This window comes from Dama dama, chromosome 2 (genome assembly GCF_033118175.1).
Source record: "Dama dama isolate Ldn47 chromosome 2, ASM3311817v1, whole genome shotgun sequence".
Lineage (NCBI taxonomy): Eukaryota > Metazoa > Chordata > Mammalia > Artiodactyla > Cervidae > Dama > Dama dama.
This window is the reverse complement of record NC_083682.1, coordinates 6,083,622-6,097,810: the sequence shown is the minus strand read 5'-3', so window position 1 is coordinate 6,097,810 and position 14,189 is coordinate 6,083,622. Positions and strand designations below refer to the sequence as shown.

The 14,189-nt window shown below is 56.7% G+C and overlaps 1 protein-coding gene across 6 annotated transcripts in view; it reads right to left on the bottom strand.

Moving 5' to 3' along the window:
* PC (pyruvate carboxylase) overlaps positions 1-14,189 on the bottom strand; it is a 98,906-nt gene that overhangs the window by 19,647 nt on the left and 65,070 nt on the right. For 4 of the 6 annotated variants that reach the window (XM_061162838.1, XM_061162829.1, XM_061162848.1 and 1 more), the window contains 5 exons: positions 1,356-1,491; positions 1,066-1,250; positions 502-667; positions 271-416; positions 40-157 (listed from right to left, as the gene is read on the bottom strand). In XM_061162838.1, the coding sequence (XP_061018821.1) occupies positions 40-157; positions 271-416; positions 502-667; positions 1,066-1,250; positions 1,356-1,491 (751 nt within the window). Of the gene's footprint in view, positions 1-39; positions 158-270; positions 417-501; positions 668-1,065; positions 1,251-1,355; positions 1,492-12,958; positions 13,143-14,189 lie in introns of all 6 variants that reach the window. The other 2 variants (XM_061162857.1, XM_061162865.1) reach the window with 1 other exon arrangement.

Below are 14,189 nucleotides of genomic sequence, written 5' to 3'. Positions count from 1 at the left end.
CACTACCTCGTGCTGCTGCCCCTGGAACGCCACACTCACCCAGGATCTGCACCTCGATGTGGCGCGGCTTCTCGATGAACTTCTCCACGAATAGCGCCCCGTTCCCGAAGGCGGCCAGAGCCTCTGAGTAGGCCCGGGTGTAGTTCTCCTCCAGCTCCTGGGAGGGCAGGCAGGAGCCCAGGAGACGGTGGGGCCTGAGCTCTGCCTTCCCCCCAGCACCCCCTCCCTGGTCCCTCTGCAGGTGGCCGCCCAGCCTCAGCTTCTGCTCACCTCATAGCTGTGCACGACCCTCATGCCGCGCCCCCCGCCCCCGTAGGCGGCCTTGAAGATGATGGGGAAGCCGTAGGTGTTGGAGAACTCGTGGGCCTCATGCAGGGAAGTGATGGGGGCATCCGTGCCGGGCACCACAGGGACTCCTATTGGCAGACAGGCATTGAGGCCACAGCCTGCCAGCCCCACCCAGACGGCCCCTCGCAGGAGCTAGGCGGCCCCCACCCTCACCTGCGGCGATGGCGATGGCCCGGGCCTCCACCTTGTCTCCCATCTTGCGGACCACCTCTGGGCTCGGCCCAATGAACCGGACCCCAGCATCCTGGCAGGCCTGGGCAAAGTCGGCCCGCTCCGACAGGAACCCATAGCCTGGGTGCACAGCATCCACATTGTTTTCCTGGTGGGCAGGCAGGGGTGGTCAGAAGCAAGGAGCACCCCTCAAAGCCCTTCACACAGCCCCCCCAACCCTGCGGCCCTCCCACCTGCCTCACCTCACTTGCTCCATTCAATCACTCATTTACTCATTCACTTATTCATTCCTTCAGTCACTCACTCATTTGCTCATTCATTTGCTTAGTCACCCATGCATGCAGTCACTCATTCATTCATGTAGTCACTCATTCAGTCATTCTGTCACTCATTCATTCAGCCACTCATTCATTCACTCATTCACTCACCTTTTCACAGGGACTTTCAGCCAGAGAGCACTGGAGATGGGAGGCGGGGGGGGGGGGGGGCAGGCACAGAGCCCAGTCCCAGCTCTCAAGAGGCCCCCATCCCTACCTGGCCCCTCACCTTGGCAACCTTAATGATGTCTGGAATGTGCAGATAGGCCTGCACTGGGGCGAGCCCCCGGCCGATGAGGTAGGCTTCATCAGCTTTCTGTCGATGCATCTGGCCCGTGTCCTGCTCCGAATAGACGGCCACTGTGCGGATGCCCAGCTCCGTGCAGGCCCGGAACACGCGTATGGCGATCTCGCCTGGGGGGGTGAGGGCAGGGTAACAGGACGAGACATTAGACCCTGGGGTCCTAAGAGACACAGAAACAGGGGCATGGAGCTAGGGCAGGCTCCCACTGTGCTCACCTCTGTTGGCCACCATGACCTTCTTGATGGGCTTGTACTCCAGGCGCCGGACGTTGGGAGAGGCAGCAGTGGCGGTGGAGGTCCGGCGGATAGCCAGGAGCCTCAGGCTCCCCCGGACAGTCTGAAACTTCAGCATCTAGAGAAGGAGGTCAGAGCCCGCTTAGAGCAGCCCCATAGCGGCCAGTACCACCGCTGCCTCAGTTCCTGGCCAGGCCCAGCATTCCCTGCAGGCTGACTGGCTGTGGCGAAGGGAAGAAAGTCATCCTCAGCTAGCATCCCAAGCTCACCCTAATACTCTCACACTCTGAGTTCTAAAGCAGCGCTCTTCAAGCTTTTACAACAATTTCAGAGGCCAGCAAGCCACCCCGCGTGACTGCGGTGTGTAAGGTCAGTGTCAGTCCAGGCTGCCCCAGGCTTTAGAACCTTCCGGCCCCACACTGACCCCTGCGGCCCTCCCTCGGGGTTCTGTATGGCTGGGCAGGGGGGGTGACAGTGGGGCTCCGCAGGAGCAGACCTGCAACAATGTGCCCTCCGGAAGCGCAGCCCCTGCTCAGATAAAATGCAGATTTCTTCAAACTGCAGGAACCGTCCTTTCTACAAGGCCTACTCAGTAAATTAGTCATGTAAGCCAGCTGAGGCCAGTGAAACTGGCCAGTCACAAAAAGACAAATACTGAGTGATTCCACTTAGATGAGGTTCCCAGAGTCACCACATTCACAGAGGCAGACAGCGGGAGGGTGGGGGCCAGGGGCGGGCGGCAGGGGAGTTAGTGCTTAAAGGGGACAGTGTCAGTGCCGCAGGACAGCTAAGCCCAAGCGCCACACCCGCTGAGCCCGCGCTCTGGAGCCCGGGAGCTGCCGCTCCTGAAGTCCACGCGCGCTAGAGCCCGTGCTTGGCAACAAGAGAAGACACCGCAGTGAGAAGCCCGCACCACAACGCAGAGCCCCCCGCTCCCCTCAACTGGAGAAGGCCCAAGCACAGCGAAGAAGGCCAAGCGCAGCCATAAATTCATTCATTCATTCATTAAAAAAATAAAGGGACAGAGTTTCCATTCTGTGAGTTCTGGAAACGGCCGGAGGTGACTGTTGCACAACGATGTAAGTGGATGTAACGCCACTGGCCCAACTGTACACGTAAAAACAGTTACGAGAGCAAATTATGTCACACACATTGTTTCAGAATGAAAAAATTTTAAAAAGCCGACAGAGGGCAATTTCCCCCTCTGAACATCCTCGGAGACTGACCATCCCCCTCATTTCACAAATGAAGAAAACCAAGGCCCCGAAAAGCTTTAGCAGACCTGGTCAGAGTCACACAGCTGTTACGGCAGAGCCCAGACGGCCCTTCGGAACTTTACCCTGCTCCCGCGCCTCCACCCAGCTAAGCACGTCGTCCATTTCTTCACAAAGTTTAAATGCCTGACTCACTCATTTTAAGTAAGGAACACCATGGGCAACCCTGGTAGCTCAGGTGGTAAAGAATCCACCTGTGATGCAATGCAGGAGACACAAGAGATGCGGATCTGATCTCTGGGTTGGGAAGACCTCTGGAGAAGGAAATGGCAACCCACTTCAGTACTCTTGCCAGGAGAACCCCATGGACAGAGGAGCCTGGAGGGCTACAGTCCACGGGGTCGCAAAAGAGTCGGACACAACCGAGCGACTAAATCACCACCAAGGAACATAAAAATATATTCAATAAATAAGATACTGCTAAAACCTCACAGTGTCATATTGTGGCCAACAAGACTGAGAAGGGGAAATAAAGACCAAGTAGAAAGAAAAGAGGAGAAGGCAATGGCACCCCACTCCAGTCCTCTTGCCTGGAAAATCCCATGGATGGAGGAGCCTGGTAGGCTGCAGTCCATCGGGTCGCTAAGAGTCAGACACGACTGAGAGACTTCACTTTCACTTTTACTTTCATGCACTGGAAAAGGAAATGGCAACCCACTCCAGTGTTCTTGCCTGGAGAATCCTAGGGATGGGGGAGCCTGGTGGGCTGCCGTCTATGGGGCCACACAGAGTCGGACACGACTGAAGCAACGTAGTAGCAGCAGCAGCAGCAGCAGAAAGAAAAGAGGAGAGAAGAAATAAGGAGAGAAATAAGAGAAAAAGAGGGAAGCCTTTCGACTAGAAGGAGAGAAGGCAGCCCTTCAAGCATCAGCCGCGCCGGGCACAGCACCAGGGCAGGGCAGGAACGTCTCCGCTCTCATAGGAGTCCGACCCAGGGAAGGAGAAAAGGAAGGGGAAAAAACAGACAGAAATAGGTCCTTTCAGATCACGGTTAGTGCCTCAAAGGCAAGAAAACAGGTAATTTTTTTTTTTTTTTGCGAATTACTGGGCAGGAACCTGAACGGGGGAAGCAGCAGCCACGTCCAGATCTGACCTGCAGGGCATGCACCCCAGGAGAGTAACAGCCATGGCCGAGGACTCGAGGGCTGCCTCTGCAACCTGTCTGTGGGCCCGAGGGAAACAAGCCACGTCCAGCTGACACCAGAGGAGGAGATCTCGGAGGAGTCCTGGGGCTCCTGACTGCTCATTGACTGCTCACAGTCAATGCCAAGCACCAGCTGGGCCTCGGACATGTGACTTCCACAACTTCCTGAAAACCACTGAGCTTCCGACGCGCTCGTCATCTCCCCTCACAGGTCTACCAGCAGCACCCGCTGCACTGGCTTCCGGCTTCAGCCGCCCACCCAGCTGGAGGGAAGCGCTTTCCAGGCAGAGCAGCCTGGAGCAGGCAGGCCCTGGCGGTCAATGGCGCACACCCCGGGGAGCAAGTGTGGGGATGGATCTTGCCCCTATCCCGGGCACCAGACGCCTGCGCTGCTCAAGGCTGCAGGTGGGATCTGTGGGACGAGGCAGACTAGAAAGAGCCCAAATGGCCACGAGGGTCAAGTGAAGAAAGGCACGGTGTTCACCAGGACAAGTGTGGTGCAGAACTGTAGATACAAGTGCCTAATGAACTGTTAACAGTCCCACCTCACCAGAAATCATCACGTTCAAAGGAGAACAGGGGGGTGTTGCTTGTGCCTATGAAATTAGCAAGAGTTGTGAACAATCAGATTTAGTGCTGCTAAGGCCTCTGGGCCTTATTTTCTTGGGCTTCAAGAAATCACCGTGGACGGTGACTGCAGCCATGAAATTAAAAGATGCCTGCTTCTTGGAAGGAAAGCTATGACAAACCTAGACAGTGTATTAAAAACAGAGACGTGACTTTCCCGACAAAGGTCAGTATAGTCAAAGCTATGGTTTTTCCAGTAGTCATGTACGGACGTGAGAGTTGGGCCATAAAGAAGGCTGAGCGCCGAAGAATCAATACTTTCAAACTGTGGTGTTGGAGAAGACTCTTGGAGTCCCTTGAACTGCAAGGAGATCAAACCAGTCAATCCTAAAGGAAATCAACCTGAATATTCATTGGAAGGACTGATGCCGAAGTTGAAGCTCCAATACTTTGGCCACCTGATGCAAAGAGCTGACTCATTGGAAAAGACCCTGATGCTGGGAAAGATTGAAGGCAGGAAGAGAAGGGGACGACAGAGGATGAGATTAGCATCACTGACTCAATGGACACGAATCTAAGCAAACTCTGGGAGATAGTGGAGGATAGAGGAGTCTGGTGTGCTGCCGTCCATGGGGTAGCAAAGAGTCGGACACAACTTAGCAGCTGAACAAAAACAAGGCCTCTGGGAAGCAGGCCCACAGGTGAGTTCTAGAGATCAGGGCAGCTCTCTGAAAGCAGTTCACAAAACCTATCAAGAGTCTTTAAAACATTTATGCCCCTTGGTCAGGCAATCATCAATGTAGGAATCCAACCCCAAAATATTCTAAAATGGGAACAAGATGGACGCAGAAAGATGTTCAGATTAGCATTATTTACAATAGCAAAGGACTAGAAGTCACTTTAAAAAGCCAGTATTTGGGCGTCAATACAAACGGACATTATATAACCATGAAAAATCGCAGCAGAGTTTTGATGACATGGGAAATGCTTGTGATATAATATGATGCTTTTTAAGAAAGACAAATAATATGATCTCATTAAGTTTTACTTAGAGCAAGAAAAATAACTAGCAGGAACTCAGCATTCACTTACTCCTATGTTCTAGAATTGGCAAGGTGTTGCTTTTTTCCTTGTTCCTTCTGTTTTCTCTACATGCTCTATAATATAGTTTTTCCAGTAGTCATGTACAGATGCAAGAGTCGGACCATAAAGAAGGCTAAGCACTGAAGAATCAATGCTTTTGAACTGTGGTGTTGGAGAAGACTCTTGAGAGTCCCTTGAACTGTAAGGAGATCAAACCAGTCAATCCTAAAGGAAATTAACTCTGAATATTCATTGCAAGGACTGATGCTGAAGCTGAAGCTCCAATACTTTGGCCACCTGATGCAAAGAGCCGACTCACTGGAAAAGACCCTGATGCTGGGAAAGACTGAAAGCAGGAGGAGAAGGGGACGACAGAGGATGAGATGGTTGGATGGTATCACTGATTCAATGGACATGAGTTTGAGCAAACTCCAGGAGATAGTGAAGGACAGGGAAGCCTGGCGTGCTGTAGTTCATGGGGTTGCAAAGAGTTGGACATGACTTAACAACTGAACTGCACTGATACGTTCTCCATTTTCTCCAGCGGGGATTATTATTTATAATCAGAAAAGAAAATGAAGAAATATACAGAGGGAACAGAAAGACCTTTGCAGAGAAGAGCCAAGAGGAGTTCCTGAAGGGTCCTTCTCAGTGCGGTGACTGGCCTTGGCTTCCATCCGTGAAACAGCCCCTTCTAGGGGGGCTGGCCTCCCAGAAGGCTCATCCCCCACTGCATCTTCCTCACCTGTTGGCCAGGGCAGCCTGCTACAGATCTTCCTCCCTGTCTGCAGGTCAGCAGCCTCACAGCGGGTTCCACTGGCATGGAGACTCTCCACCCCCAGGGACGTGTCATCCTGGGCAGGGAGGCCTGCCCTTTTCTCCCACATGGATGGGTTTATCCCTGCGGACCCCTCAGGCACTTACGCATCTTGTGGGTTAATAGGTCATATCTGTCCCCACCCCCACCACACACACTCCCCGATCCCTTTTCCAATAAAGAGAAATCCCTGGAGGCTCTGCTCACAAGGTGGAGGTGGGGAGGGAGGACCAAGAGCCTCCCCAGCTCAGTCAGGAAATGAGGAAGTCTGAATTATCCAGCCCAAGATTCTCATACTGTTTTGCATTTGACCCTCACACGTGCTCTAGACAGCAAGGATTTCCTTGGCGTCATGCTTTACAATTCAAGAACCTGGGTTCTGGACACTGGAGGTGGGGGCTCTGAATGCCCTGGAGCCCTGTGTCCCATGCAGAGGGAAGCGAGCACAGGCCTAGACTTGAGACCTGGGGCGCGGGGGCAAGCAGGCAGATGTTTGCAGAAGGGGAAAGGTCATGATCATTCGCTGAAGTCAGAGCGGTGGTTGAGAGTGGGCAGAGGGCAGCCACGTCTGCCGCCGGCGGCCCAACATGAACCCAGGGTCAGCGCGCTGGGCCTGCCCCCGCACCGCCTGACCCTGGGAGACCCAGGCACCCCACTTCATCCTCTGTGAAAGCGAGCGACCACCACCCCCAACCTGGGCAGGTCGTCCTGGGGTCACTGAACAGGGGCTGCCATCACCATCTCCCCACTGGTCTTTCCTCCCAGATGAGCCTGGGGTGCGTGAAGGAACCCCCGCTCTGTTGCCCACCACGCAGGGTGCTCATTCCTGTCCAGACCAGCAAGGCAGCGCTGGCCCCGGGGGCCTTGCTGGACAAGGGCAGGCACAAGCGCATGTGGACAGCAGATGGAAGACCGCCAGCCGACAAGGGGGCCCGGGGCACTCACCCCTCGCCAGCCAGGTACCCGGTGCTGCTTCTGCTCTGCCTGAGGAGGTCACAGGCCCAGGACACAAAGTTCTCCCACCCCAGGCTGCTGGAGGCCGCAGCGGCTGCCAAGGCTGAAACTGGGGGAAGGGGCGCCCGGAGCAGGGGTGTCGGAGGCCTGGGAGAGCAGGGGAGGCAGGGAGGCTGGGTCACACGAGCAGCAGGAGCTTCGCAGCCCGGAGCCCAGCTCCTCTATCCCCAGGGACCTGGACAGACCGAGGAGGCGTCCCAAGGCAGCGGCGGGGGTCAGCCTGCAGGCGGAGCGGGTCTGGGCGGCTGGCCGGACGGGGTTCCCATGGATGACTGAGGGCATGGGTCACAGGCCCTAACAGAGGGCATGGGTCACACGGCCCTCACAGCCTGGATGCAGCCCCGCAGCTCGGTTCCTGGCTCAGCCACACGCGACCCCACCTGTCACCAGCAAAGCCAGGCCTGGGTCTTGAGGACACAAAGGTGACTAAAAGCACTGCTGCGTTCCCAGGACATCTCAGAACTTGGTCAACCCAGCACCCGGCCCTCTCCCATGTCAAATCCCCCTCGCCAGACCTGAGGTCCAGCTGCCCGGTGCCTCCGAAGGACTTTCCTGAACCAGCTTCAGCTGGGAGAAAACCTCAGGACGGGCTGGGCCACCCGAGGCCTCCCTTCCGGGAAGCAGGGCCCTCGTGGGTCAAGCATGTGATGGTTCACTCGGGGTGTGCTGAGTCTGGGGGTGTGGGCTGGGCTGATGGGAGGAGCCAGGTGGGCAGAGCTCAGGGTGGCGAGGCAGGCTGCCAGGCACCTGCTGAGACCCGACACCTGGCGAGACCCGCGTGGAAGCAGAGGGCCTGCGGGGTGAATGGTGGGGAAGGCCTCAGCGCCCCAGACTCCCTCCCCCAGTTCTCCCTGGGGGGTGGTGCTGCCTCTGCTGTTCAGAGGGGCCCCCAGCCTGAGGTCGGGCTCTGGCATCCTCGACGGCCTGGCCCCAGCCTCTCCACACAGCGCCACTCTCTCAGCGCACCGGCCTCCCCTCGAGCACTGCTCCTAGTGCATCCTCGGCCCCTCACTGCAGGGCAGGGACCCGGTGACGGCCCCTGTCACAGGAGGGTGGTGTGGGCAGGCCAGGCACCCACCACGGGGCCACACGGCACCTTGCTCTGGGGTTTTGGTTGCGGGATGGGAACCCAGAAGTCCTCAAGGTCGTTGACAGTTTAGTAGAGAATTGTCCTTAAAAACTCAGAGGCCCCCGTTAACCAATACTGACACCTCGGGAAGGCCTTGTGTTCCAGCGCATTGGCGGACCCTCCCCAGAGGAGCCACAGGGCGGCTGCTGCAGATGGGACTCCCTCACGGGCTGGGTCTCCCGGGGGGAGAGGACTCTCAGAGGTGGCCAGGGGCCAGACAGCCTCAGGTCACCTGCCTCAGGGACACCATGCGGCCTCGGTCAGTGCTGGGGATACATGTGAGTGAAAAATCTCCCTTTCTGATCTCAGAGATGGAAGAGTGCAAGACAAGGCCATGGCCACAGCCCCAAGATCCCTTACCTGGCTGCCACTCCAGAGAGCCAATAGGCCAGGGAGGCCCGTTTGCTATTTTTGCAAATGCCAGCTGACAGATCCCTTTCCTTGGCCCCGGGTTGTGTGTTAGAGTCAGGGAGTGAGGCGGCTTTGACTCTCACTTGGGACGCGTAAACAACGCCTTGCCAGCGAGAGTGAGCGGGGAGCTGGGAGCACCTGTCTCTCCCCTGCTGCCTCTCAGCGTAACTCCTGAGACAGTCTCGACTTCCCTTCCAGCTCAGTCCCTCCCGGGCACTGGGTGGATCAGTTCAGCATTCTCCTTCCAGAACGAACAACGGCGACAATCGATCCGACGGTCCGGTCAGGAGTGTGCCAACAACAACCTGCGGCACGAGGAGGGGGAGGTCTCGACCTCGTGGGCCAGCCTGCTGACCTGCCCTGTGCTGACCTGCCCCTGCGGCTTCTACCACCTCCAACCCTGGCCAAGCTCCACCTCTGTGCTGGGCAGCACGGGGACCAGCACACCTGGAAGGGTCTCTCCTCTTTCCCAGGCCCTGGGATCTGCACGTACTCACTCAGGTCGTCCTCACAGCTTTAACAGAAGGAGCCAGACATCGTGGGGTCAAGTCACACTCAAGGTCACCCAGCAAGGCCAGTTCTGACCCCGATCTGTACACCTCTCGCCAGAGCAAGAGTGCTGACTCTTTAGGGCAGGGGTCCCCAACCTCCGGGATCTGATGCCTGATGATCTGAGGTAAAGCAGACTTAATAATAATAGAAATAAGGTGCATGATAAATGTCATGCGCTTGAATCATCCTGAAACCAACACCCGACACCCCCATCCATGGAAAAACTGTCTTCCACGAAACCAGTCCCTGGTGCCAAAAACACTGGGGACCGCTGCGTCAGGGCAGAGGGGGTCCTCACCTCACTAAGGGAGGAAGTCGTGGCTTTCATCAGAAGCACAGCCTGCAGGCGCTTGAAAACCAAAAGCCAAAACCCCACTCCTGATGAAAACGTGTCACTGCCTCCACTTGGGCAGGAATCCCAGTGGTCTCGGCACTTCCCACCAGACAGCAGGCTAACGGTGCTGGCAACTGTGTGTCCCCGATGAGCTAGGGCAGTTTCAATTTGTCCAATAAATCATCAAGATGTCTCTAGAAGTCCCACTACGTTGTGACCTAAACTACATCTCCCAGGCTGCCTCTTGCAACCAGGAGCAGCACAAAATTCCACTGCTGAGCCATCACCACCCAAATGGTGGTCCAGACAATACAGCCGCAGGGCCAGGGTGGACGTGCTCTTAGCCAGGGCGGCCGTGCTGGGGTCAGGATCGGCAGCCACCTGAATGACTGCTGCGGCCGAGCGGCAGGCCCGGGAATGTTCCTTGGAGGGGTTGTATTACTTCCGCCCTAAATATCCCTGTTCTTCACACAGCATCTCCTGCAGACGCAGTGGGCAACTGTGGGTGGGAGGCACAGAGGAAAGGGAAGCCACAGTCCTGCCTCAGGAGTGACTAGCTGGTGTGTCAGCTTTGGAAGCCCACAGCCTGCACTGCCTACCCCCAGACCCCAAGTCCTTCGGCATATCCACCTCAGACGGGGGCTGGAGCCACCAGACGGGGGGTGGGGAGGGGGCAGAGGGGACAGCAGGTCAGAAACAGATCCCAGAATCTCCAAATTAACTAAGGAGGCGCCTTCCCACACAGTGACTTCCTACCCCCTGCCCCCTACACCGGCAGCCCCACTGGGCCCTGTCCCCAGCCCCCAGAGGCCCCTGGAGGCTGGCTGCCAGCAAAAGCAGGTCAGAACCGGAAAGAGAGCATTCTTGGCAGAGGGCTCCACGCTGTGGCAGAAGCGAGCCGCTGATGGATGGGGCTGGCTCTCGGGAAGCCTTCCTTCCAAGCAGCTCCGTGCTGTCCTAACCGTGTCTGATGGAGGCCCCGGGCTGGAGGCCAGCAGGACAGATGAAGGGGGAAGACCGCCTGAGCTGCAGGCTGCAGCAGCTGATATCAAAGCACCCACGAGAGGACAGACCGAGGCTGCGATTTTGGAGTAGGGGCAGTTGAAGGAAGGATACGAGAAACAGTGACGGTGACAGATGAAGAAGAAAGGGGTGTGGGGGTACCAAAGGTGGAAGGAGATGTGGAGCGGAAACTCACAGGGCCTGGGGCAGCACAGCCCGGGGCCCACCGCGAGAGGCAGTTCCAAGCTGCCCCCGCCACTCTGTCTCTCTATTGCCCTGGTCAATCTTCGAGTCAGGCACAGGCAGAGGGGAGAGGGTGGTACAGTGGCAACTGAAGCCACGGGCCCTGTCTGGGCCGAGGGGACCTGTGGACAGGCAAGCGGGGGAGGTTCAGGGAAAGAGGCTGGGAGGATCCCGGCAGGCAGGCGGCCGAGGAGAGGGCTGTGGGCACAGCAGCGACTGCCCCGTCCCAGCCTCATTTGTGGGCAGGGAGATCAGGTGGTGCTAGTGGTAAAGAACCCACCTGCCAATGCAGGAGACCTGAGAGACACGGGTTCAGTCCCGGGGTCAGGAAGATCCCTCAGAGGAGGGCATGGCAACCCACTCCAGTATTCTTGCCTGGAGACTCCCAAGGACAGAGAAGCCTGGTGGGCTACAGTCCATGGGGTCACACAGAGTCAGACAGGACTGAAGACTCAGCGCGCACACGTGCAGACTTGCAGGGAGAACACTGCCCCCTGGTGCAAACGGAGCGCTACTGCCGACCTGCACACACACCTGGACGCCGGCTGGCTCACAGGACGGCAGGCACCCGATTTCTCCACATCCTTTAAGACCACACAGGAAGGCCTTCCTGGACACCCCCAGCTCCCCAAACTGCTCAGATACCCTCCCTCAGGCGGCCATTCGTCTTGAGCAAAGCTCTGTCACCGTCCCTGCCACAATCTACTGTCCTCTGACTCGCGTGGGTTCTCGGCGAGGTTGTGTCTGTGAACTTGATGCTGTAACAATTCACTAACTGTCTCACCAGATGCTGTGAGGACTTCCAGGACGGGATTCTCTGTTTTGCCCCTCACTGTCTCCCTAGCACCCTGCCCGGTGCCCGACACCAAAATGAGATGTCTGGGAAATGAACGAGTGAATGAATGAATGAATGAGTACTCCAGGCCACATGAGCTTGCAGAGTAATGTGAGCGCCTAGACAAAGATAAATAAGGCATGGCCTCTCCTGGGAGCAGCACACGTAAGCCACTGAGACACACGGCTGTCCCTGACACAGAGATAAGAGCCCAAAGTGTTGACAAGGGAGGTCAAAGGGACAAGGTCAGCAAACAAAGTACCTCCCAGACTGACGGTGGGAACCAGGACAGTGTTTCAGGGCCGAGTGGGGTGACAGGCCCGAAAGCCTCGATTCTAAACATGGCTGGACAAGGCTCTGCAGGGAGACAGACACCAAAACACAGCAGGCATACGGGTGGTCCAGAAAGCTTCCTGACAGCTCCACGGCACACTCGCCCCAGCTGGAGAGTCAGAGGACCTTGTCCCCCCTCGCTCACCCAGGCCACCCCAGTTTCAAGGTGGAGGAAAGTGGACACCAGCATTCGGGGTGAATTTTTGTTCCCCCAAAAATGTGTCAGAGTGCCAACCCCAGGACTTCAGAATGTGACTGTCGTTGGAAATGTGATCAGTAACAATGAGGTCATTAGGGTGGGCCTCACCCAATCTGCTTGGTGTCCTTATGAAAAGAGGAAATGTGAACAGTGAACAGAGAGAGACAGAGGCAGAGGGGAGAGGACGTGGAGACACAGGGAGAAGACAGCCATGTGCCTGGAGAGAACGCTGCCAAGGGCTGCTAGAAACACCAGGAGCTGGAAGAGATAAGGAAAGATCCTCCCCTAGAACTGTCAGAGGGAGCGCGGCGCTGCAGACACCTTGACTTTGGACTTCCGGTCTCCAAACTGAGACCATACATCTCTGTTGGTGGAAGCCATCCCAGGTTTGGTACTTTGCTAAGGCAGCCCAGGGAAACAAACAGACCCATGCTGCCCACAAAAGACTGGAACCTGCACAGACCCTAAAACCAGGGACCGGGAAGCACGCTGCGTTAAAAATGCCCCCTTGGACTGCCCCAGAGGTCCAGCGGTGAGGACTCTGCGCTTCCACCACAGCAGGCATGGGTTCCATCCCTGTCAGGGAATTAAGATCCCACAAGCTGAGAGGCACACAGCCGAAAAAAACAACCCTCACCCTTCTCTCACCTGCTCAGCCTCAAGCAGGTCACAGCAGGAGCCTTCAGAGCGTGGAGCTATTAGGACTGTGAGCAGCACCCTCTCTGGGCCAGGGAAGGCCGAGTGGGTGGCAGCAAAAACGAGTCTGCGCTGAAGAGTGCTGGTGCCAACATACGGCTACGTGGAGAGTGGGCAGCGTCAGCAGGAAGACCTCCTGAAGAAGACACCCAAGGGATAAACCAAAGGATAAGGAGGGGGTCAGGGCAGGCAAGGGGACATCAGGGGCAAAGGCAAAGGAGAAAACAGCCTGGCAAATGTCCACTGAGGCCAGAGGCAGGCAGTGAGCTGCCCAGGAGGAGATGGAGGGCAGACACTCGGACTCCAGGCCACCAGTCTGCATGTGTAGCAAGGGGCGCAGACTCACCCTCAAGGTCAGGGAGCATGACCCAGGAAACCAGGCCGGGGAGAGGGATCTGCACTTTAGAGGGACCACTCTGGCTGTCCTGAGGAACCCGAATTTGAGGAGGGAAGTTGAGAGGTGGAGGAGGAACAAGGAAGGTGTTCTAACACGTGAGTTAGTTGCTATGTCAAGTTGGACTCCTTGCGATCCCATGGACTGTAGCCCACCAGGCTCGTCTGTCCATAGAATTTTCCAGGCAAGAATACTAGAGTGGGTTGCCATTTCCTTCTCCAGGGGATCTTCCCAAACCAGGGATCGAACCTGGGTCTCCTTCATCACAGGCAGATTCTTTGCCGTCCAAGCTACCAGGGAAGCCATTCTAACACAGGCAAGAGAAAATGAGGACAAGAGACACACTGGGGGTGTCACCTCTAGACCTGTTAGACAACAGTGAAGAGGCCACAGGTGAGGGTGGCTCTCGGCTCCTGTTTAAAGGGAAGGGTGAACAGGGGCAACGCCAAGTTAAGGAACATAGAAGCAGATGTAGGCAGAGGCCAGCAAGTTCCATTTTGACCCTGATGAGCTGGAATTAACCACAAGCTCTTTAGCTGGGGAAGCCAAACAGGCTGCTGGGCGTGAGTCTGCCATGTCCTGAGCAGGAGAAGGAGGTCTGGGGGCCCTGTCCTGCTGGGAGAGGAGAGCAGGATGGATGGACAGGGCGGGCAGAAACACCCGCTTAACCAGGACCAGTCAAAGCCATGGGGGTGTTGTGAGAGCCGGGGTTCCGAGGAATGTTCAGGGTCTAAGGCAGCAGAGCTCTGATAAGGAGTAGGAAAAACAGACACGGGAGTCTGCAGCAGT